The following is a 23182-nucleotide window of genomic DNA, read 5'->3' as shown; positions in this document are numbered from 1 at the left end:
TGGGTAATATTCGCCTCTGTTTATAGGCGCAACCGCCATTCAAGTAGTGCTCATTACGCGACTTATTTACAAGTGCATACAATATACACAGATTGGTTTGTTCATACTTCAACTTAACTCCCCGACTTCAGATTCATGATCATGAATTCACAATGACGACAGACGCCAAAACAGGTAAGATGCTATTTTAATAAAGTTTAAGTATCAGACAGGCTATAATAACTTTGAAATAATAAGACGCCAAAACAGGTAAGATGATATTTTAATAAAGTTTAAGTATCAGACGGGCTGTAATAACTTTGAAATAATATACAAATAGTTACATAGAACAAGTATAGGATGGATCCAGGATTTTTATCAATGGGGCCCGCCAAACTGCAAAAAGTATATAGTTTCACCAAAGATTTTCGTCGTTTTCTCTTTTTTCATTTCCCACCATTTTAGGTCCTTTTTTAACATTTACCATTTTAGGTCCTTATTTTCAACATTTTGAGAATTAGCAAATTCCATGAGGCTTGAATTTACCCGACAAACCTGCAAACCTACTAGAGGGGGTAAGTTTTAGAAGTTTTCTTCGGATAGGCTGCTTCCAGTAGCTGAAGGATATAGAAGACCCAAGTTTTATCTTTATCTTGGTTGGTCATTGCATATTATCGCTAAATTTTAGGAAAGGGGTCTGCGTCAATGTTAATAAAATGTTGTTGTTGAAAAAAAAATTTAATGTGCAATTCAATTACGAGGATGGTATCCGCTCGATTGACAAAAACAACGAGGATGGTTACATGTATCATGATACATCGTCAGAGATATCCCTTTTTCTACACATTGTCTTCAAAAAAAACAAAAACGCTCTGATTTTACTTTCCTTCCAATTTTTGTGGAACGAAAGCAATGGAATGCCTGCTTTTCATTTTCTTAACAAAAATTTCCTAATTTAATCCTATATAATACTATTATTTATGAAAATAGATAGCATCGCCTTAAAATATCTTCATTTTCGCGACAAAAAAAACGTATTTTTTTCACAATAATTCATATCATATGAGATAGAAATTTGACATGGATATAGTTAAGGTATGATCTTAAACATTCAATACTAAAACTTTTCAAATCTTCAGTAAAATACGGAATAAGTATACGTTTTAAGTGTTCAACATCCAGAACACCTATATGTATATAAATCACACGGTATCGCTCACACGAGTAGGTAGCCGAATACCCAATGTGTTCTTTGTTTAACTGGAAATCAAATCGAGTCATGTAAGAATAATGTATTTGCAAGTACAACCTTTTATATAAACGTATCTACATTGATATGAATAACTTTTCACAAACTTAGTGCACTTTATCCGGGTGCAGTATGATTTATCGATTTTTTCAGTGACAAGACATGTAAAACTTGCATACACAGGGCCACTCGGCCACAGAGGCCCCCTAAAAATTTGGTTGTGAACACATGTATTTACTCTTGCTTTATACTTTCTTGTCTGTGCTTCAGTATGCCTTCAATTTCCACATTTAACATGATATCGAAACAACTTACAGACGCTCTGAAAGCTGTGAAAAAGCGTGAATACGTGTAGTATTTTCATTTTCAGATTTAATAGGAATAATATATATTTGGGGAAGTTCCTAGCAGCATTACATTATAGATTACAGTAGCTGATTAGTTCATCAATATCACACTGGTATATGCAACATTCACAAACTATTCCTTGGTAGTAAAAATTTGTCCTTTTTGAGAAATAGTTCTTGGCTTCCTGTCCGCCTATAATAATATCTTTCAGCTCCATTTTGATCTCTGAAAATAAGAAAACACTTAGTTTTACAGCCATTTTTAAAAACGACGATGTTAAATCCCACATCTTAATTATTAAGAAGAAATAAAATGGTATGGATACAATTTAAATCTAAAGTTGTATTTAATTATGTTGCAATTTTTATTTTTATTTTCTTTTTAATGACTGAAATAAATTTTAAAAAATCATTGGGATATGTACTCAGATTAGTCTGAAATTTAACCACAATACACAATATTGTTGAATAAAATTAACCGTGATATATTGACAACTACAAAGAAGACATATAATGAGAGCTCTTAAGATAGGTAGTTCCGCACGTTTGCGTGAATAAAAAAATCTACAATGTAGAATTTGATTAAATACTGATTTTTCAATGCGTCAGAATATATTCAGAAAATTTGGCAGGTTGTGTTTTTGATTTTTTGCTAAACTTCACATAAAGTTTTCATCAAAGACTTCTTCAGCGTAAATTGAAATGTACACGACTACGTATTTCTATCGATTTCGATGGGCACATTTTGATTAGCAATGATTTTAACGAATAATTCAGCCAGGTTATATACAAAACAGGAAACGTAAGTAATATAAGTCTGTCACAAACTGGTCTCAATTTTTCAAATGATTCTATGTCTGCCATTACGTCGTGGAGGAGAGATATTGACCTGTGCAAAAATTGTCACAATATCGCTACTCATGTACAATTAGTTCATGCCACTTTTAGGTTGAAACCGCGAAGCGGTTGAGACCTATAACTACCGTATTTCAGAGCTTGCAAGAATATCATACTGACAATTTCCACTGAAAGGCAGATTAATCCGCCGTAAGGATTTTACCCGTTTTTCAGGCTAATCGACAGATATTTTTATTGATATAAACTGTTCTCTGAACATTGTTCTTCAGTCCGTTGATATTTTCATACATATGTAAATACAATAAGGTTAAAGAATGCGTCATTTCGCATGAAAAATATGTTTTTAGGTCTGTTGACCCATCGATCATGGCTAATTTGAAAAGTGAAGGTGTATTCCTTTAAAACATTTCAGAAAACCCCGGATGTGACCGAAGCGCATGAAAATATGCCGATAAAAATAGTTTGAAACGTATTATAAAGATTTCTCTAATTTAGCCCTAATATTACATATTGCACTCATCAGTAATAAAATAGCATATGATCTGAATCATTTCTGTACTTATATATGCGATTCTTCCTACCTGTCCCGACTCCTACGCAGTGCTTCGAATGGCAAGGGAGATCACTGCGTAGGAGTTTGCTATATAAGAAACTGGTTGATTTCGTCTAAAAATAGATTAGATTTTTGAATTAGTTCCCTTTATTCTTAAATTTTTTCCTGTTTTTGTACAGCTTTTATAATGACCGAGTCATATTATTTATTTCCTATATTTAATTTTATCTTTTAATATTATTTTCACGATTGATGTAAAATTGAGTCAAAATATTTGTTTAAGATTTCCTATTTTTATGTAAAGATAGTTGTAGTATATATAGCTACATAACTTCATTGTGGCAATATAAGGAGCCTCCGTGGCCGAGTGGTTAAAGTCGCTGACTTCAAATCACTTGCCCCTCATCGATGTGGGATCGAGCCTCACTCGGGATGTTGAATTCTTCCTGTGAGGAAGCCATCCAGCTGGCTTACGGAAGGTCGGTGGTTCTACCCAGGTGCCCGCTCGTGATGAAATAATGCACGGAGGGGCACCTGGGGTCTTCCTCCACCATCAAAGCTGGAAAGTCCATATGACCTATAATTGTGTACGGAAATTATTTTGTGTAAAAAAAATGAATACCAATAAAGGGGGTTATGCCTTTAGAGCATCAGTAAGAAGATTTTCTTACATCACTGACCATGTTTAAAGCATGAAAAGTGCAGTTTTGCAACTTTTTGTTAAAAAGGTGAAATAGAAAATTCTCCAATGCCAACATTTAGGGTCGGGCCAAAAATTTAGTGTAGGTCCGGATACCGGAAACGATATTTTTTGACGCTTTAACAACGTTACGCCAGTTCCGGATTTGTATTACAATTGTTGTTGAACTGAAAGAACGCCATGATGTAGAAATTTACCCGAAATTTGTCATTTTGATAAAGGCCAATAAGGCCGAAACGTTAATAAAACAGAGTTTAAACTACAGAGTCTTTAAAATAGATCGTTAAGCAAAATAGAATCAAAGCAGTACATAACGAGTGATTAGTTATGTAGGGATAATGCACGTTTTTTTGTGTATTAACGTCTGCAGAAGCCGGTCGAGGTCACACACATATCCCAAGGGTTTCTGCAGACTTTAATACACAAAACAAACGTGTATTGTCGCTATTCTTGCATAAAAAACATTACACGACAACTAAATGTATTGTTTTCATATGTGATGACATTACGATTCCGGTATCTTGGAAACGGTAAACATCTTGGAAACGGTAAACATGTTTTAAATATCCATAACCAGGACCCACATATCAACAACACTACCAAATGCATGATTCGAAGGTTTTTGGGCATCTTATTTTTATTTCTAGTTATTACAAACGTTACATTACCCATAATTTTGCATATTACTTAAAAATTTGATTAACAGGAATACAATTTTAAGAATAATAACTTTACATTCGAATTATTTTGAGTACGAACACATTTAGAGTACGGATGAGTACGAAGGTAGTGACTAGTTTTCGCGGTTTATTATATGAATTCTGCGGAAAATCAGATAAAAACATACCGATTGATATGATTCCTAAAAACGAGCAATAGCACAAGTTACACATGATGCTTATTTACAATAACTGAACAGACGCTTTGTAAAGGGAGTAAACTCTAAGAAGAAGCTAGTGCGTACTTTGATTGGGGGGCAGTACGTATGGGGTTGGAAAATGTTACAGCCAATTTAATGCTACAAGAAGGGGTTATAAAGGAAAGAAACAAGACGCAGATGCAAAATATCAGTCTCCACAGAAATACATACATACGTCCCTGGGCAAAGCATTTCAAAAATAAAACTCATGAACTTAACAGCACGTAAATTGCTTTGTTTGCACACGATTTTTCTCCGGTTTTATACATGGAGGGATCCAGTGAAAAAAAATAGTTTTTATGCAAGAATGTGGAATATGCCATGGGGGGCGTTTGCATGATGTGAAGTTTCTCGATGTTGGCCTACCTATGTGTCCCCGATTAATGAAACTGTTTGATTTCATTTAAACAAAATATAATCAAAGCATCACAAAGGAGGCATTTGCGTGTTCTCTCGACGTAACCCTACATTCCATTCAGCCAGCGCTTTGCTTAGTGCTTTGCAGCTATATAAGTTCAATCAATATATATCTTCTGAAAAAAAAAACAACAGAGAAAAGATCCGTATTCCTTAATTGTCAAAACATTCATAACACGATTTTCATGTGTATAGTTCTTTTTTAATCTGTGCGGAAGTCGAAACAGCAGGATTTTGGGGTAAATAGGTCTAGTTTCTAGTTTGATGGACCCCACTGACTTCTACTGTTGTTTTAGCAGGGTCGGTCGTTTGTAGAAACTTTTTTTAACAAGGTAGCGGAGTTTAAAGGCAACATGAATTAAAGATGTGGGGTTGCAACACTTTTAATGTATTGGTATACATTGTATTTCTAGGGTCGGCTAAACTAGAAGTTGATTTCGCACAAATGTGTAGAATTATACAACCCGTGCTCCAAGAATTGTGAAAGTTGGTGTATTATGTGATATGTGTTGAATTTTGAAAAATAATTACATTTTTCTATTCTACTCGATACTTTCAACCTAGCTACAGCTAGTCTTGGGAGTTGGGGAAATTTATACTTGGAGAATGATCTTGGAGCTGAACTTTTGAGGTGTTGAATTTTTGGAGTTGAACTTTTCTGTGTGTTGTGGTTGCAGTAAGTGCAATACTGTACGATGTGCATCGCCTGTAGTCGTCTGATTCTACGATATTATTTTCATATCCTTCTAATTTACGCTTGATAATTCTTTTGATTTGCTAATTTATCACAACAATTTAGCAATTCTTGGAAAAATGTTTCAGCGTATAATTATAGAAACAAACTTCGACACATAGCAAAAATAATAATATTGCAGTTGAACTGTTGGAGATCTGATTACTTTGAGAATAGCGTCTGATACACTGGTGAGCAGTAGGACCACAATGACCCTTTTGTTTGTTTTATCTTTCTTAAATGATAAGCACAGTTTGGGAACACCGGGAGCGCATTTATGTACACAATTATTTTGTATTTGCTGTTGAATAAACATGGTTTGTTTGGTCTATTTTTCTCATTAAATCGTCTGCTCAGATTCTAGATCGATATTGGGGATATATTTTACTACTTCATTACATGTTAAAGATGCACATGACTGCTTATGGGAGTGAAGCCATTGGTCACGTGACTCATACACGTGATGGAAACGCTAATATTGTATAGGTAGACATAAGTAAATACATACTTTTACTTTAGACTAACGTTTTGAAACATATAACGTAGCTTAAAAACATCAGCAGACATTCTTCTTTACAATCAAGCATCAATAAACCTGATATTTGACATGAAAATAGCCTTTACTAGTTGGGAAAATTGCACTATATATTATTATGGACTACATTCGAGAAGACCACGGTGGCATATCCGGCGAATAACTTTAATAACTGCCTTTAATACCAACTCCTTGTGAAAGTGAAAGCTAAACACACACTTCTTACCAGAACAACATGTTTTTCTTCAGATTATAATTTATTAACACCATATCGAAAGGTTTCAACCTTTCTGTGCTTTCAGCGCTTTGGTTAAATTCAGTTACTGCACGAGAAGCGGTATATATGCCAAGGGCCTCCACTGGGTCTCAGAAAGTTGTAGCCACTTTTTGAGAGAAAATGCCAAATTCAAGCTGAAATTTGGCCACATTCAATAAAATTCTTTCAAAAATCTGTAGTCAGTTCTTTGAATTTGTACTTGTTCTGTTTATTGAGTTAGACGGTGGAAGGGAGACAACTGTGTATAGCGTTGATCTTAATAAACAAGGGAAGATATCTTTCATACTGTAGGATATGGAATAAAATACTTGTACTTATAACGATCGAAGCGAACGAATACTTGTACTTATAACGAGCGAAGCGAACGAATTTTACATTGTTTAGATTATAAAATCTGTAAAAGACCATTTGGAAGCATAAGAATTCAACCAAGCAAACTAATAGCAGAATCGGTTTGATTGAGTACACCCCTTAATTTTACCGTTTATTTGGCATGACGTTTTCTGATATGCACAACAGATAAAGAGAAAACGGGAAGTGCTACTCGGCCAAAGAGCATTTTCATTTTAAGAAATGAGTAAAAACCAATTTGTGCTTTCTCGTATTTTATTGAAACAAACTGAAGACGTTAATAAAATTGTCTGTGCAATAATTTGAACATGACTGTAACTGGGACAAATATATATAATTCCCATTGTAAGATACGTTAAACATTTTATAATTCATCTTAAAGGTATAACAAAGATTTTCATTTTTAAACACATAATTAAATTTAGTTCATATTATACATGGTATATATTATATATATATATATGACTTTTGGTTTAATTTTTTGTCAGACTATGAAAATTGATAAATAAATAAAAAAAAATAAAATGTAATTCTTTGTTGGTTTATGATCTACTTCGCAAGTTATTAAGTTTATTCAAAGTTATGAACGACTTTTCATCAATTAACCATTTTTCCATTCTTCCATTCACAAAGTGAATATCGACTGTTGCTGTATGTGCCAGGTAGTTAATATTTGCTTAAAAGATAATACACGCTCTTTAACGTATCTTACCAGGGACTATGACATAGGGTAAAAGAAACATTTTACGTAAGAAGAACACATGAAATGGGTGATTCACCTCCGTGTGACTGCAACGGCAAATACAGAAGTCTTAGAAATGATACGTAACAAGCCATGAAAAGAACTTGTTAAATACGTTTTTACACGTCATTTTAGAATACACTAAACACTCGCAAAGAACCATGCTAATCGTTAGGTACATTATTTCTACACTCAAGATAGACCGTAAAACGCTGGCATTGAACTTCATATAGAACAATATATTACAATGTTCCGAGCTAAACTTATGTTTACGTATCATCATCTTAATTTGTAAAAAATGGTTTGTTGTTAAATAAAATACAAGTGTATTCTAAAGTAAATTATCAATTTCTGATCATTATATTGATAATTATGTACGAGTTTCTTTTAACTTGAACTGTCTCTTCGTCTTTTCACGTGGTGCAGGGTATTTATGCAAAATCGACCCGAGATTTAGGCGGCAATTTAAAAATACATATTTCTCTATAAAAGATACATTCGCATCCTCTTCATTTTCTGGTGCTTTTCTTCTCATCATATTCTACTTAAACGTAACTGTTCAACGTTTGAATTTCGCTTAGGAACATATTTTGCTTTAAAGCGTTATCACTTCTTCTAACTAACTATAACTATTAACTGGGACATCGTTCATTTTCCCAATCTTCATTTAATTAATCCTTTAAAGATTTCAACGTTTGAATTTCGCTTAGGAACATATTTTGCTTTAAAGCGTTATCACTTCTTCTAACTAACTATAACTATTAACTGGGACATCGTTCATTTTCCCAATCTTCATTTAATTAATCCTTTAAAGATTTAATAAACATGCAAGCTAAATATTCTAAAAATTATGTAATACATATTGGATACCATGTGTAATATACGTTAACATTAAACAAGATACGTTAAACTTGTTCTCTGTATTTTCTTCACCAAAACCCATGCCTGCTCTTTTTGGACGATTGTCGAAGACAAACCGGCCAGTGCAAACACTCCTCCCCCTAAAAAAATATATATACATACGATAAAAAATTTTATTTGATTTTTTGAGCACTCCTGTGATTTCGAAGCTCCGTTGGAATGAAATAGTTCCATACTTTAATAGTATTTTGTTTGTTTTAATAGGAGTCAATAGACGCTTGCTGTTTACGGATGATAAAAGCGACCCGCTTATACTTTTTTACTGTGAATAACATTGTAAATGAGTGTTTGATAATAAAAAAAATAGTGCCCGGTATATTTACATAAATTTCAACGTACGCTGCCGAAACTAAAATTTGTTATATAAACATAATTATGTTTATACTCTGTGACGTCACTATTCCTCTGCAGCTTGGAGGTAGCGTTCTCGCTTCACAATCAAGAGGTCGGAAGTTCGAGAGCCCTGCCGGAATATTTACTTTTTTTTAAATTTTACGTTTTATTTTTTTATGAATTTAACATTAATTTCACGTTTTATTTTTTTATGAATTTAACATTAATTAACATTGTTACAAAAATCATTTGTGCAAACACTGTTTTGTTTTGATGTTAGATTCCAGTGTAGATCTACATCCTGTACTAGCTCTAGATCTACATCAAATTATAAAAATGGGGGTCAAAATTAACAGGCGTGGATTTTTTGAAAAGCACATGTCGCTGCTCTCTCCTTTCACATATATTGCATCCATAAATCTCAGAAACCATTGACTTTTTTTTACGCTTGGGAACAAAAATTGTTGCTACACAAATGAGAATTAACATTCAAAGGTTCCTACTACCACCGCTACTCTATAAAAATGAAAAATATAAACGTTTAAAAAGAGCGACCTAAGAGCCATAGACTGTTTGGGTTTTCGAGAACTTCTGTGTTCAGTGTTTTTTCTGTGTAAATCTCTGTTTAAAATACGCAATTGTGAATAAGATAACAGATACAGAGTGCCATGAAATACCTAAACAATAACTCTTAACATGATAACTTACCTTCGTATAGCTGCGTGTTAATTGTCCCCCCACCCCCAATAACATACCGAAGTTTAAATGTTCCCGCTTGTGAAAACTGTAATGGTCATACGTCAGTGCATACTTCTGTTCGATGTAATACCAACCTTTATTAGAATAAGCAGTGATGGAAGCCAAATATTGGATTTTACCGCAAATGAAAACAAATTCTTAACAAATACATTAATGTATCTTACTAACAATTCGGTTTTTATGAAAATTTAACGTCCATGCGTTATATGTTTTCATTAAAATCCGTCTTTAATTAATTTGGTAAAAACGATTTATACTGGTTCTGCAATTAAATGCTCTGGTTGACACCATGTGTAGCATACATTTAAAAAATAAAGGCTTGGGACAGCAAAAATAACTAACCTGACATTGGGCGTATACTTATAATGGTTTAAAATCAACATGACGTGCCTGCATAAACCTTACCATACAGAAATATCACTCATACTCGTTCATGCGACCTAAAGTAGGTTTCTATATTTAATAAACTTTATTTATTTAACATAAATATATTTGGGTTTTTCGAAATTTACTTCCCAAAGTCGCCAAACTTCCTATACCGACACTGGTGAAATTTTACTTACAAATGCCGTTACTTCCTTTCTATAAAAGGTTCAGTGCTTCTATGAAATTCAAGGGTCTGGGAGTGATCGATACCATTTATTTAGCATATTGCAATAGATGTGAACACTTATGATTTGTAAATGAAAAATATGGCAGCTCTCTGTTATCATTTCAGATAGCATTAGAAAATTTTATATAACGAAGGTAAATCAATTCGCCCCTATGAATAATGAATTGAACTTGTTCGTCTTTAGTAAGGTAAAACTCGATGAGAACATACACAAAATATGTAAATGTAGAGATAAAGCTATAATAGATCATGCGAAATGTAAGACGTATTTAACAAAAATATACATCGAAATGAAATTTAATCGAAACACTAAGATGATGTTTATGTTGTTTAAACGGAAACGTTATAGCTTATGACATCGGTCTATAAATAGCTCATTTAAAGAAACACTGGTTCCGAGCAGTTTCATTCATAACAAAGGTCGATATGAGTTATACTACGCATAATGATTATATGTTTTAATAATGTATAAAAGTATTACTTTTACTAGGTATGATTTTTTTGCATATAATACAATAAATAATGAAAACAGAATACGATTAATGTAAAGGGGAAGCTTAAGTTTTAAAACTAAATTCTCCTAGATCAGTTGCTATAGGTTTTAGGGGAGGTTAAATGCTATGTGGAATTGCCACAGTTACGCAAGAAGAAACAAATGACCACATTCTACGATTTGTATTCCGAAACAAATTATATTTTGCTACATAAATAATGTTTAAATTTACAACAGAAACTAACAATATTATTTGATTTAACGGTTGTTCCTAATCCCCGTACCGTACCCGTTCCATTTAACAGCAGTTTGTTTGCTTATTTTATTATTTTTGTACTATACAAGTTCGTTTTAGAAACATTCTCACAAATGCTGAAAGTAATATTGTATATATTATCATATATTGAAAAAATAATACCTTGCTCTCTGCATTCAAAAATAATCATAGTGCAGAAGTAAAACCTACCATCATTTCTTCCACAGAATAAATGCAAAATAAAGAACTTTTACCAGATGTAGCTCTGTATTTTCAAAGATGTCTTAATTTTTCTTCTGTATCAGAGTAAACAGCAAGAACTGGCTAATCGAATGAGTTTTTCCGCTTTTGTACAACAAGTCAATAATAAGTCTCGAAAAAAAATATTTTAATAGATTAAACAACAAATATAATGAATAAAAGTTTGGTCCTAGTGGGGTTTGAACCTACGCCCTCCTGAAAACATAGTTTAAGTAGGTTTATGATAGGAATTGAATACTCTTCAAAAAGGAGGTACACTATTACGGGTCCGTCAATTTTCCTAACTATCGCATTTTTGAAGGAAAAGGACTTAGTCTAGATCATTATCATTAACAGTCCGGTTGATAGCGGGGTTCGAGCCAAAAATTTCCCTCAAACCGACAAGAAAATCGCCCCGTCAGTACTTCTGTGCATTGATTAAATAAAAATTTAGTTTTAATCGGATACACCAGTAAATTTTATAAATGTATTAAAAATCTTACAAAAAACAAACAAAGTGATATTAAACGTTCAGTATGTTAAAAGTCCAATATTTTCTATATTTCAAGAAATCTAGCGGATTCACTTAAAAGTATTGTGTGCGCACTTGAAAATAGTTGTGCCAGACTAGCAGAACATCAACGAAATACCACAAGAAGGTTGGCAAGACTAGCATCATATCAGGATTATATATGAAAGGGGCCCCAATGGCATTTTAAATTATGAGTGACTACTATTTTTTGCAAATACTTCATAAAAAATCTCACGTTATAAAGATTGGTGCTACCGACGACTATACTTTTAGCTGATTAATATAGTTTTCCGTGTGTCATTCGCCTTTGTCACATGACAAATATTTACCGCGTAATTAAAGTAGTTCAACGAGTAGACAAAAACGTTACACACAGTTAAAATAATTATTTGACATTTTCTGTTTGTTGTCTTGCTTTTATGCATTGACATCTCACTTTGAAGATCCTGTCATGATTGTCTATTGAACCTGCTTTCAGTCTAGTCCGTTTGATTTTCTTAGAACCTTGCCAAAGACAGATCAGATTTCATACATACAGACATTGGTTCCCAATTAAATCTGTTAGATCTAGAGTCAAGTCAAAGATTATGATTTGTTTGTTTGTTTGTTTGGTCTAACGTCGCAACGACACAATTATAGGTCATTTTGCGACTTTCCAGCTTTGATGGTGGAGGAAGACCCCAGGTGCCCCTCCTTGCATTATTAAATCACTAGTGGGCACCTGGGTAGAACCACCGACCTTCCGTTAGCTAGCTGGATGGCTTCCTTACATTTAGAATTCCACGTTCCGAGTGAGGCGCGAACCAGCATCGATGTGGGGCAAGTGATTTGAAGTCAGCGACCTTAATCACTCGGCCATGGAGGCCCCCAGATTATGATTTACTGACTTTGGTCTGGATTTGGGTTACTTTTTTGGTTAATTGAGTTAAAAAAAAGAAGCATTAAGTGAAATATTGCAAAATGATAGAATTTTTTCTTGTCTGGCTTCTCTATTTAAATGCATACCGGTTCAGCTTCGCTTCCCTATACAGTCCTCTCAGGGCTTTGATTGTAAACTAGCTTTGTAATATAATTTATGCACCTTTTTTCCAGCATAATTAACTTAGGAGGAATATGTATTTTTATTGTCAGTGTCATTTTTACATCATGTTGGAAGGACATTTTTCTGTTTCAGTTATAGATTTGAAACATACTTGACCGAATGATGAGTAAAGACATAACGCAAATAATTATCTGTTATTACCTCTGGTAGTATCTCTTTTCTGTCTGTTCTCGTAAGATGAATCTCTGTAGTTATAACCATTTTCCCCACAATAAACTCGGAGAACTTCATCAAGACTTCTACCACAATTTCCGGTAGGTAACATTCCAGGTGAGCACCAGTGATCAAACCCACCGACGGTAACATGTAAGTTGTACAACAGTGTAAATACGGTCAACACGTGCCGCGCGTTTTCGAACATTTTACAGATGAACTGAAAAAGAAAATTGAACTGCAGAATGTTGCTGACAAACTGAAAATACAAATCTAAAATACATGTTTTGAAGGCATAGACTGCAACCGAGTTAAATATATCAAATTTCTTTTTGTGTCTGTCATGATAGATAAATATAAGCCCGCCCGCTTAGGTCAATAGGGAGAGCGCTGATCTACGAATCGCGGGGTCGTGAGTTTGATCCCCGGTCGAGGCGTATGTTCTCCATATTGTGTCTGAAATCATTCGTCCTCGACCTCCTCGTGATTCATGTGGAGCAGTTTTTTTTATGATGTATTTTTATATAGTCATCACATGATACATATGATTACATAACTAGTTAAATGCTACAGAAACAATACCAATTACTTTTATTAAGTTCTCAAAAATATCATTTACAATCATTTATGAAGTTTTATAGTTTGCAACCAAAACAAAGAAAAGTTTCTATAATAAAAAAAAAACTGGAAGAAAAAATTTTTTTTTTCGTTTTTTTGTTTGTTTTGTCGTCTCCAGTTTCTATCCACTTACACTGTTTTAATTATATTTTTTAACTGCCAAAGAATATGTATATATTTATATATATAAAGTAAACATACATACACATATTATTTTGCTTTTAAATATGATTTTCATCTACTGTGATATTAAACATGACCAAGGGTATTTCTGATTGTGATGTCCAGAAAAAACTTTTCTCCTGACACAGTCTAATGTTTGTATTAACTAAAGACCCTACCCTCAGAATTGTTTTTTTTCTTATTGTTTAATTTCAATCCCGACGTGTTTTCAAAATCAGAAATTACACGAACTAAATTTTCGAAAGATCCCGGTTCTCCATTATTTAAAAAAGTTGCATCATCAGCGAATAATGTTTGTTTTAACTGTCTTTCATTTATCTTTATTCCTTTTATATAGGTTCATCTTTTTCAATATAATTTGATAGAAATTCAATACATATTATGAAGAGCAGAGAAGACAGGGGGCATCCTTGCCGCAAACCACGTTGTATTGGGAAATTTTCAGATAAATGGCCATTATTAATATATTATTGTAAAAGAGCCTTACCCAATCAATAAATGAGTCCCCAAAGTTTAAGTGTTTAAGACAACGAAAAACAAAATTATGGTTTAAACTATCAAATGTTTTTTCGAAATCTGCAAACATCATGATACCAGGTTCATTGTATGTGTTTAAATATTCTATCAAACATCGTGTATTTATCTATCGAACATATTCTCTGTCTGTTCTGCAAAAATCCTGATTGTGACTGACTTATTACAGAGTTAATTACATTTTAAGGCCCTTTGATATGGTTTTTGTTGCTATTTTAAGACTACATTTAGCAAATATCAATAATATCAACGGATCTTTTCCAGTTTTTGGGAGAAGAGAGATTATACCGTTTCTGAAGAGTATTGTATGAAAAATTTATAGATTTTATATTTATAGTCTTTAATGTCTTCCCAGAAAGTTTTATAGAACTTACAGGTTATGCCGTCTGAGCCAGGACTTTTTTGATTTTTCATTTCATTTAATGACTGCAGACATTAATATTCTGTTAAACAGCCCTTCACACAATTTCTTTTGATCATTTCCTAATTTGTTCATATTTTGGTCAAAAAAATCATATTCTGATTCTCTTTCAATCTTTTTAGAATGTATTTTTTCATAGATATTTTTCTTCCTTCAGGATTTCATCTTGATTTATAATCTCATTTTCATTTACTTTTAATTTAAATATATTTTTCTTTTCAGCATTTTTCATTTTTCAGCTTTTTCTTTCTAGATCTGCAAAGTACTTACTATTTTTTTTTCATTACCCTCTATGCTTACTGCTTTACATCAAATTAATATTCCGTTCATTTTTAGATCATATATTCTGTCTAATTCTTGCTTTTTTATCTCCAGCAGATTATGTGCATCTTGCTTATAGTCGGACGATGTTATCTTTTCTAGCTTTTCAGTTTCATTTATTAAGTTTTCCTCTTTCTTGAACATTTCTTTTTTTCTTTTAGAATCATATTTAATTGTGGTATTTCTTATGGCACCTTTAATGACTTTGTAAAGCACATTAGAACCTACGTAATAAAACGTCTGGCACAAGGGAACAGTGCGATAACCACTTATCAGTTCTCTCCTGAGTTTTCTAATGACTATGAGACTTGGTATTAGTCATTTCGGCGTAAATGTACGTGCATGCGACTGCGAACACGTATTATGTACTTCGGTCAAAAGTAAGGGGTTTTCTCAAACATATTTTAGATAATATGCCAAGTCTCAAAGTCATGACACACCCGAGTTTGTTTTGTTTTTTGTTTTTGATGGGTTTAACGTCTCACCGACACAGTCATAGGTTGTATGGCGACTTTTCAGCTTTGATGGTCGAGGAATGCCCCTCCGTGTATTATTTCATCACGAGCGGGAACGTGGGTAGAACCACCGGCCTTCTATAAGCCAACTGGATGGCTTTCACACATGAAGAATTCAACGCCGAGGCTCGAACCCACATGCATGAAGGGCAAGTGATTTGGAGTCAGTGACCTTAACCACTCGACTACGGAGGCCCCTACACCTCAGTTTGAACAGTTGCCATCCCAGGCTCCTCTGATTTCCTAATGGTCGTCTCCTAATTGTTGAATATGAACAGAACTACTGCCATCAGCGATTTTATTACCCGGGAGTTGAGGACCCATGAGACATACAATATTCGTTGTCCGTCCCGTCCTTCACAATAACTTTCTTTTTCATCTTCTTTTACTGCTCTTTCTCAATTCAAACACAGCTCAATATAAATCTTTAATATCAGGAAGGCATGCCTTCTTTCTCTAAACAACGAATAATGAAAGCAATTTTCGGTTGGTACGCATTTAAATGTATTAAATTCAACAGTATGTTATTTTTTCAATTTTGAATAGCTGGATCACACCGTATTACTGGCACCAGTTATGAAAGATCACTGCTTGGATGACAGTCAGTAAATTATGCAGACCGTTAATACGTAGGTTAGTTATTTGGTTGTCATAATGGTATAATTAAAGCAAGTGCATTTTTGTACATTCATGAACCTATTGTACGAACACTTCATCCCTCAGGGGCATGTTATAAGATTCTTTCACTGGTTGTAGGTGCAGATGGGAATATCCGGCCTCGAGGGTAACTGTTTAGGCGGTAACGAGGCTCCCTGCCAAGTTACCGCCTAAACAGTTACCCGAGAGCCGGATATTTCCATCTGCACCTATAACCAGTGACAGAATCTTTTTCTTGCACATCGATTTCAAGAAATAATAATAAAAATAAAATCAATCGAACGGCTTTCTTTTTAGAACTATTTCTTATAGCAGTGTATTTAAACAAAACGCGGGAAACCAACGTCCGTAAACAGGAAGGACGTCATGACGTTTCAAAACAAATAATAATGTTTAGTTCCGGTTTTGTTTTATCAGTTGCAGCGTTACGTTATGAATTTTTGATAAAATAACGTGATTTGAATCGAGAAATATACTATCAGGAACTAATAGGAACTGTCAAGGTATTGAATTTTTATTCCGTTTTTTAAATAAAATATAAATTACTACATAAATCTTCTACAGATATGTAGTTCGTAATACGTCATGTACAGCACGAGAGTCATCTTACACCCCGGGGTGTAAGATGGAGTTTTCCAGCACCGGTAAAAATACCGGAAATCCCCGTCTGGTATGCAAGAAACACCAAATACAAACCAATACACGTCTTTTCTGGAAAAAGTTACAGCCTTCGAAACCTAGTCCGGGTAACGACAAATTGCTGCCTAAATTGGCAGAAACGATTGGCTGCCTTATATGACAGAAACCACGGGTGGTAAACGTGCAATCCAATTCCGGCTGGGAATACGCTTAAAATGGGTTTGCGCGACGTCCGGTGCTGGTGTTGCGCGTAAAAAAGGACGAAATTGAGGTATGTGAAGTTATGATTTTGCTTAGTATGAGACAAGAATATTTTTTCTCGAAAAAAGTGCTGTTCGGCACAGATATGATAATACATCATATATATAATATATCTGGTTTGTAATTTATGATTTGGCTCTATTATCACAAAAACTCAGGCGACACGAAAAAAGTACGAAATCAACAAAAATGGCAGTTTCTGAGGACATTTGATGCTTTTTATGATAACTCAAGTGTTATAAAGTAACGAGTATCAAAATTATTTGCTTCAAATCCTGCTTACGGGAACATAATTGACAAAATATAATCGGGAATGGAGTTACTCGTACACATCATAATGTATATAATGTATACGCGCAACTCCATTCCCGGGGCGCCGATTATTTTTTGCCAGTCTTTCCCCAAAAGCAACATTTCATTCAAGTGTATTCATGACTCATTTACACGTGTTTGATCATTAGAAGCGTTGCATTTCCAGAAAGAAAGCACAAAAGTTAGAAAATTCGCATTATTCATGTTTCCACTTTTGACAGTTCGAGCCGGCAGACTTTTCGTGATAACAGGGCTGATTTTTAAATTGATATGATCTTTATTCATTATAGACATTTCTAACGTAAACGTAAATCGGAAACGGATTACTGAATCCATAAATGTTATTTGCAAATAATGGTCTAAGGGAGATACTATTGCATTACTATTGGATGAAATTGTCTCCCATAGACCACAAATTAGCCTAAAATTTTACGGATTCAGTATTCCGTTTCGTAATTACGTTTACGTTAGAAAGGTCTTTTTGTGTCGAATAGCATTTTGCTTTTTTTCGAAAACACTCGTAAATGTGTCATTATTTACAAAAACAAAAACCCACCATTGCATGTATGTATGTATTTGAACACGTCTCCATATGAAAACCAGTCCGTTAAATACATAACAGCAAAATCTATGTGTGTGTGGAGAATCAAAAATTAGCTTGACAGCGTCAAAATCGGTCATTGCGATATTTCTGATGATGTTTACAATAACCTGCTCCCGAACATAGCTGCAAAATTTTTATCCTGCGCCAAACATCGCCTTTTTTGTGCATATGGTGTATTTCAAACCTAAAAATCTTCACTAAAACACCGACTTAGACATTATCATTTGTAAGAATGACAGGGAAAAGGTTGATAAATATAGTCCATAAAGATATTGGCTTTGTTTTGCAACACACGTATGTATCCCTGTAAAGAAATTTATGTTCTGTGCAAAGCCGCAAGTTTCGATTAAATTCATGATAAATATTTTTGTACCCGCCTTCTTAGCACAGTACAAGAGAATGGCGGAGTCCGAGTTTGATCAAGGATTCGTGAAAAAAGTCGACAACTATAAAATGTTTAAACAATTACATTCAATTTCCATACAAGTTGTATCTATAAATGGTTTGGAGTTTTGAATTTTTCTTTTCTCATTTTCTTGTTCACAGTCTCTTTTACACGGGTGAGGAAGTGTTACACCCTTTCTAAATAATAAAATTAGCTAATAAGTATCTTAACATAGCTCAAGAACAACCCTGGCAGTAACAAAAGTTATCATAAGAATTCTGTGACATCTTCAGAGCACTCCGTAACATTTGAAAAATCGGGCACAAAATTGTAAGATAGTGGTTTATGTTTGCAACTTTGCACTAAATTAGGTTATTGCGTGTGGTGAGGATGAAGATCGTGAATGAGTAGATTAATATGTATGAATAAGCAAACGATTTGATATTTTACTCAAAATGTCTTGATTTCAAAAAAGTGGCGCTGATTATTAGACTTACCAGTTTTTTCTGACGCATAGCACAAAACATTAGGCAAACTTGATCATCAAACTTTAGTTTTACACCCCATTCTCTCTTTTTAACGATTGATAATTACCATCTTGCCAACCGATTCCTTGTTTTGTCATACAGATATCAGAAGAACTTTGTAAAGTTTTCCAGGAACTTCGTAACAGTTATCAGAAGAAAACATGACAGGTTATCCTTCGTGTAACACTTCCTCCCCCGTGTTTTATAAGAAAATATTTTCAGAACAAAAAAAAAAAGGTTAGAATAATGTATGAATACAAGGGATGAATTGCATTTCGGTAAACAAACTTTGAGAATGACGTAAAGGACCGATAGCAGTAGTGAGCATGTATGAACGATAAACTTAATTAATTATATTTAGGGATTTTGTTATTGAAATATGGTGGAGCTTCGTTATACGAAAATAGTGTACATAATATTTCGCAAATCAGTTCATCTCTCATACGTGTTATATACTCACCAGACTGTCCAAATAGATGTAAAGCATAATGTTATAATTAAGAAATTTTGTACACAATCTATGCAATCAATGTCATTAAAGGATTTTATGAATATTGAATTAAATATTGAGAAGACAATCATCAATAATAAATTTAAATAAAAAAATAATGTTTTTTTTTTATGTGCGTAAGTCATTATGAGCCTTTTATAAGCCTTTAATACTCCTGGCTGAATCATGGTTCTAATACACAATAACAACATGAAAATAAAGTTACCTTTGACATTACAGTCCATGTAATAAAACTGCAGTGATAGCATAAGGTGGAAAATTAGAGTGAAAACAACAAACCTTTCTACTTCCAGTTAACCATTTCAGTAGTTCACCGTAATATTTTCCGTCGCTATGCTAAACAACACGCTGAAACATTCAATATACTTCCATTCAAAGGTATGCGCACATCGCTATTCAGCATTTTGTAGTGTTACAACATTTTTTAGTTGTTCGGCAATAGATATGCCACTAGAAAAAGAAACAGGTAATTGATGTGTATACAAAAATGTCAATACCAAGAAAAAGGTAGATTTTAATTAATGGAATCTATTATTAATTTATTTTACTTAGAAAAGTTAAACTACAGTTTAATAGACAAAGTGTGTAAATAAATTTGTGCTTACTAATGTACTTAAATATGTCAATAGTGAAAAGGGGCATTTTAGATGTTAAAACAGACTCTGTGGGTTTATTTTCCGACTAAAATATGCATATGTTTGCTGTGTTACATTTGTAGGCAAGTATAATTCACACCTTGTCAACACTTCAGACTGAAGAAGACATAAAACTTTCGCCAATTTCCGACAACAGGCTTGGTAAGACAAAAAGCAAATTATTTTCAAAAATTTATTTACCTAAATAGCAAATCATTGACATGAAAATGAACTCTGAGATATAGCGGATGTTTCTAAAACCCCACGTTGCTCATTTATTTTGTTTTATAATGTCTAAAGTTCTTTTTGAATGACACCATATCTGAGAATTTTCTGTTTTGCTCAGATATTTGTTTTCTGTTTACGGGATTTTTTCCCCGAGAGCCGGACGGCTTCATCGTCTAGTGTGAGCTGGAAAATTATGTATGAGTTTAAGTTAAAAAAAATGTAACTGTGACTTTTACGTGGAAGAAAATTGTGGTAAAACAAGTCTTCAAAGTGAATTTTCTTAGGTGAAATTCAAGTCAAATTGATTAGTTGGCTATGTATGCAACAACTGTAAAAGTAAGCCTTTAACGATAGCCTTTGATAGTTAGAGTACAGAACAGAACATACATTTTATTATATATCTAACTTGAACATTTACAGTTCATCGTTACATACAAATAAAATTAAATCATACATGCACGCAGTAATGTAATGAATGAAAACAAATAATAACAATAAATTAATGCAAGCAAAAATATATATATATAATCTATTGCAATTAATTCAATTCAGCCAATTGTTGTGTTGTGTTGTGTTGCATTTTTACTAATGCGCAATTCACATTAGCAATAATTCATCAGCCAAAGAAAGAAAGAACAAGAGACTAAATTTTCAGATTTATTGATATTTGCCAATATGCATGGTGTTCACTGTTCTACGAATGGAGGTGGGGAATTGTAGCATTACCATGAATTCCACCCGTTGTTTTTTGCCAAACGTCTAAAGCTAAAAAACAGAATAAAAATTTCATTCAGTTATTTTGTTATGAATATAAGACTCGCAGTAATTATTAAATCAGCCTTAAAGGGCAGTAAGTTAATTTTATATGAAAGCTATCATCAAGCCTTTAATAACACTGAAAGAATTTTTAAAATGGACCACTATTGAAAAAGAAATTTAAGAAAATGGCAGATAATGGAGGCAGCCATTTTAGTCTGTATATGACGTCATTTACACATGGGGTTATCAGAAAATGGAATTTTTAAACACTGTTACATTTATACTGTACAGAACGGTACCCCCCCCCCCCCAAAAAAAAAAAAAAAATATCAGACAAATGGCTTTATAAAGAAAGCTTCATGTCATTGTAATAATGACATGTATGTACTGTAATATGCCCGTCATATTTATCGACCAGTTGCACTTGTTGTTCTGTATCCCCTTTTTCTTAGCTGTAGTTTCAATTCTCCACTGTGTTTAATAAAGTGTTTTTTTTTTCACAGGTTCTTTTAATAGAGATTTACAGCTTACTCCAACTTATAGTAGGGGTTTTCTCAAAATAATTTAAAGGTTCGCAAGAAAGAAAACATTTCTAGGGTATATATGTTTCTTTTACTTATATGTTTAGCACGGGAGGGGGTCCAACATATGTATTTCCAAATGGGCACCGCTTAAATTCATATATTGTGAAGCCGGTAGTCCGTATGTGGTAAGCATTTCATAGAAAAATACGTGAGATTTTTATTTGTGATTGAATATTGTGAAAATGACATTGTTTTGCCAAAAAAATCGCGATGCAGTGCAACCGAGTATACATTACCTAGCATGTAAGCGCATTTACCTTACCTGTATTTGTAGAAATGACGGAGAAAAACATATCCTCCGTGAAGCGGTATAACTGAAAAATAGCAACATTTTTATCAACTGGTGGAAATATGTTGTTTAATTGCCATGCGCCTACTAAATTTTGCCCTCCAAACTTTTCGTATGCTAAACCCCATCTAGAAGAAAAAATATTTGGAGATCACATTGCTAGAAAAATATTTTTGGCCAAAAAAACTGAATGGGATACATATGTTGTGCATGGGCTACATATGTGGTGCATTAGATTTTTTAGAACTCCACAGATCTTGAGCTTAAATGGTACCTGGATAAAGAAACGAACAGGAAATACGTGCCAAGTATATGTCACATCATTCCAAAAAATATATACATGTGTATAAAAGGGATAACTTATAAGAAACGAGCAAAGCTTTAAGTTTATATTAGATGTGGTAGAACATTTCCACATTTCCAGTCAACGATCCGAAAGCGTTTATGTGTTGCTTATGTGTGTTGATCTGTGAATGTCGGAAATGCATGTATAGTTTGGTTTATAGTACATTAGTTGCCGATACGGTCTGCGTAATTATATGTTCTTGAATCTGGTGTTCTTTTCATGTTTGCTTTACCCGTTCATGTGCACCTTTTATATATCTTCGGCGGTATTTTGCATCGTTAACTGTGGAAAAATTTATCTGTCCGTGAACTGAGTTATAGAGCAAAATATCTGTGTCTCGGGCAACGAATGTAATAAATACTTTACGGTCAGGGTGTTTCTGGGGTTATTTTGGTCTGCCCGATACAGAACTACTGGCCCAGCCTTTCCACTACATTTACATTTTACATACGATATTGTGGACCTGGCACTTACTTGTGTAAAACTACGTTGTTACATGTATACCGCAACTCTACATTCTAGGCCTATCATAGTTTGTGGAAAAATATAGGAGGGAGGATATACTGCAAGGTACTCGGTTAAATAATCAGAACATAGCTGCGTCTGGTAGGAAACTTATTCAAATTAAGGGCCAAGGACATATTTCATAATTTAATGACCATGCTCAGTTATATTCACACAATTTTTGACCGAGTACCTTGCAGTATACCCTCCCTCCTGTATTGCCACAAACTATATAGGTCTAACTTGCGAAGTTACTGCCTAGTTCAACACAAGTGAGTGCCAGGTTC

The 23182-nt window shown here is 33.7% G+C and overlaps 1 protein-coding gene across 1 annotated transcript; it reads right to left on the bottom strand.

The window, feature by feature from the left end:
- Positions 1–678: 678 nt before the first annotated feature.
- LOC123538929 (molluscan insulin-related peptide 3-like) lies at positions 679–19843 on the bottom strand. The gene is made up of 3 exons (XM_045323347.2): positions 19756–19843; positions 13051–13282; positions 679–1801 (listed from the first exon to the last, which is right to left on the bottom strand). Exons 1-3 carry the CDS (start codon positions 19762–19764, stop codon positions 1647–1649), a joined length of 396 nt encoding a protein of 131 aa, XP_045179282.1. The 5' UTR covers positions 19765–19843; the 3' UTR covers positions 679–1646.
- Between the last annotated feature and the right edge of the window lie 3339 nt (positions 19844–23182).

Source organism: Mercenaria mercenaria, chromosome 18 (genome assembly GCF_021730395.1).
Source record: "Mercenaria mercenaria strain notata chromosome 18, MADL_Memer_1, whole genome shotgun sequence".
NCBI classification, from domain to species: domain Eukaryota; kingdom Metazoa; phylum Mollusca; class Bivalvia; order Venerida; family Veneridae; genus Mercenaria; species Mercenaria mercenaria.
The sequence above is the reverse complement of the archived record's forward strand: the minus strand, read 5'-3'. Positions and strand labels throughout refer to the sequence as shown.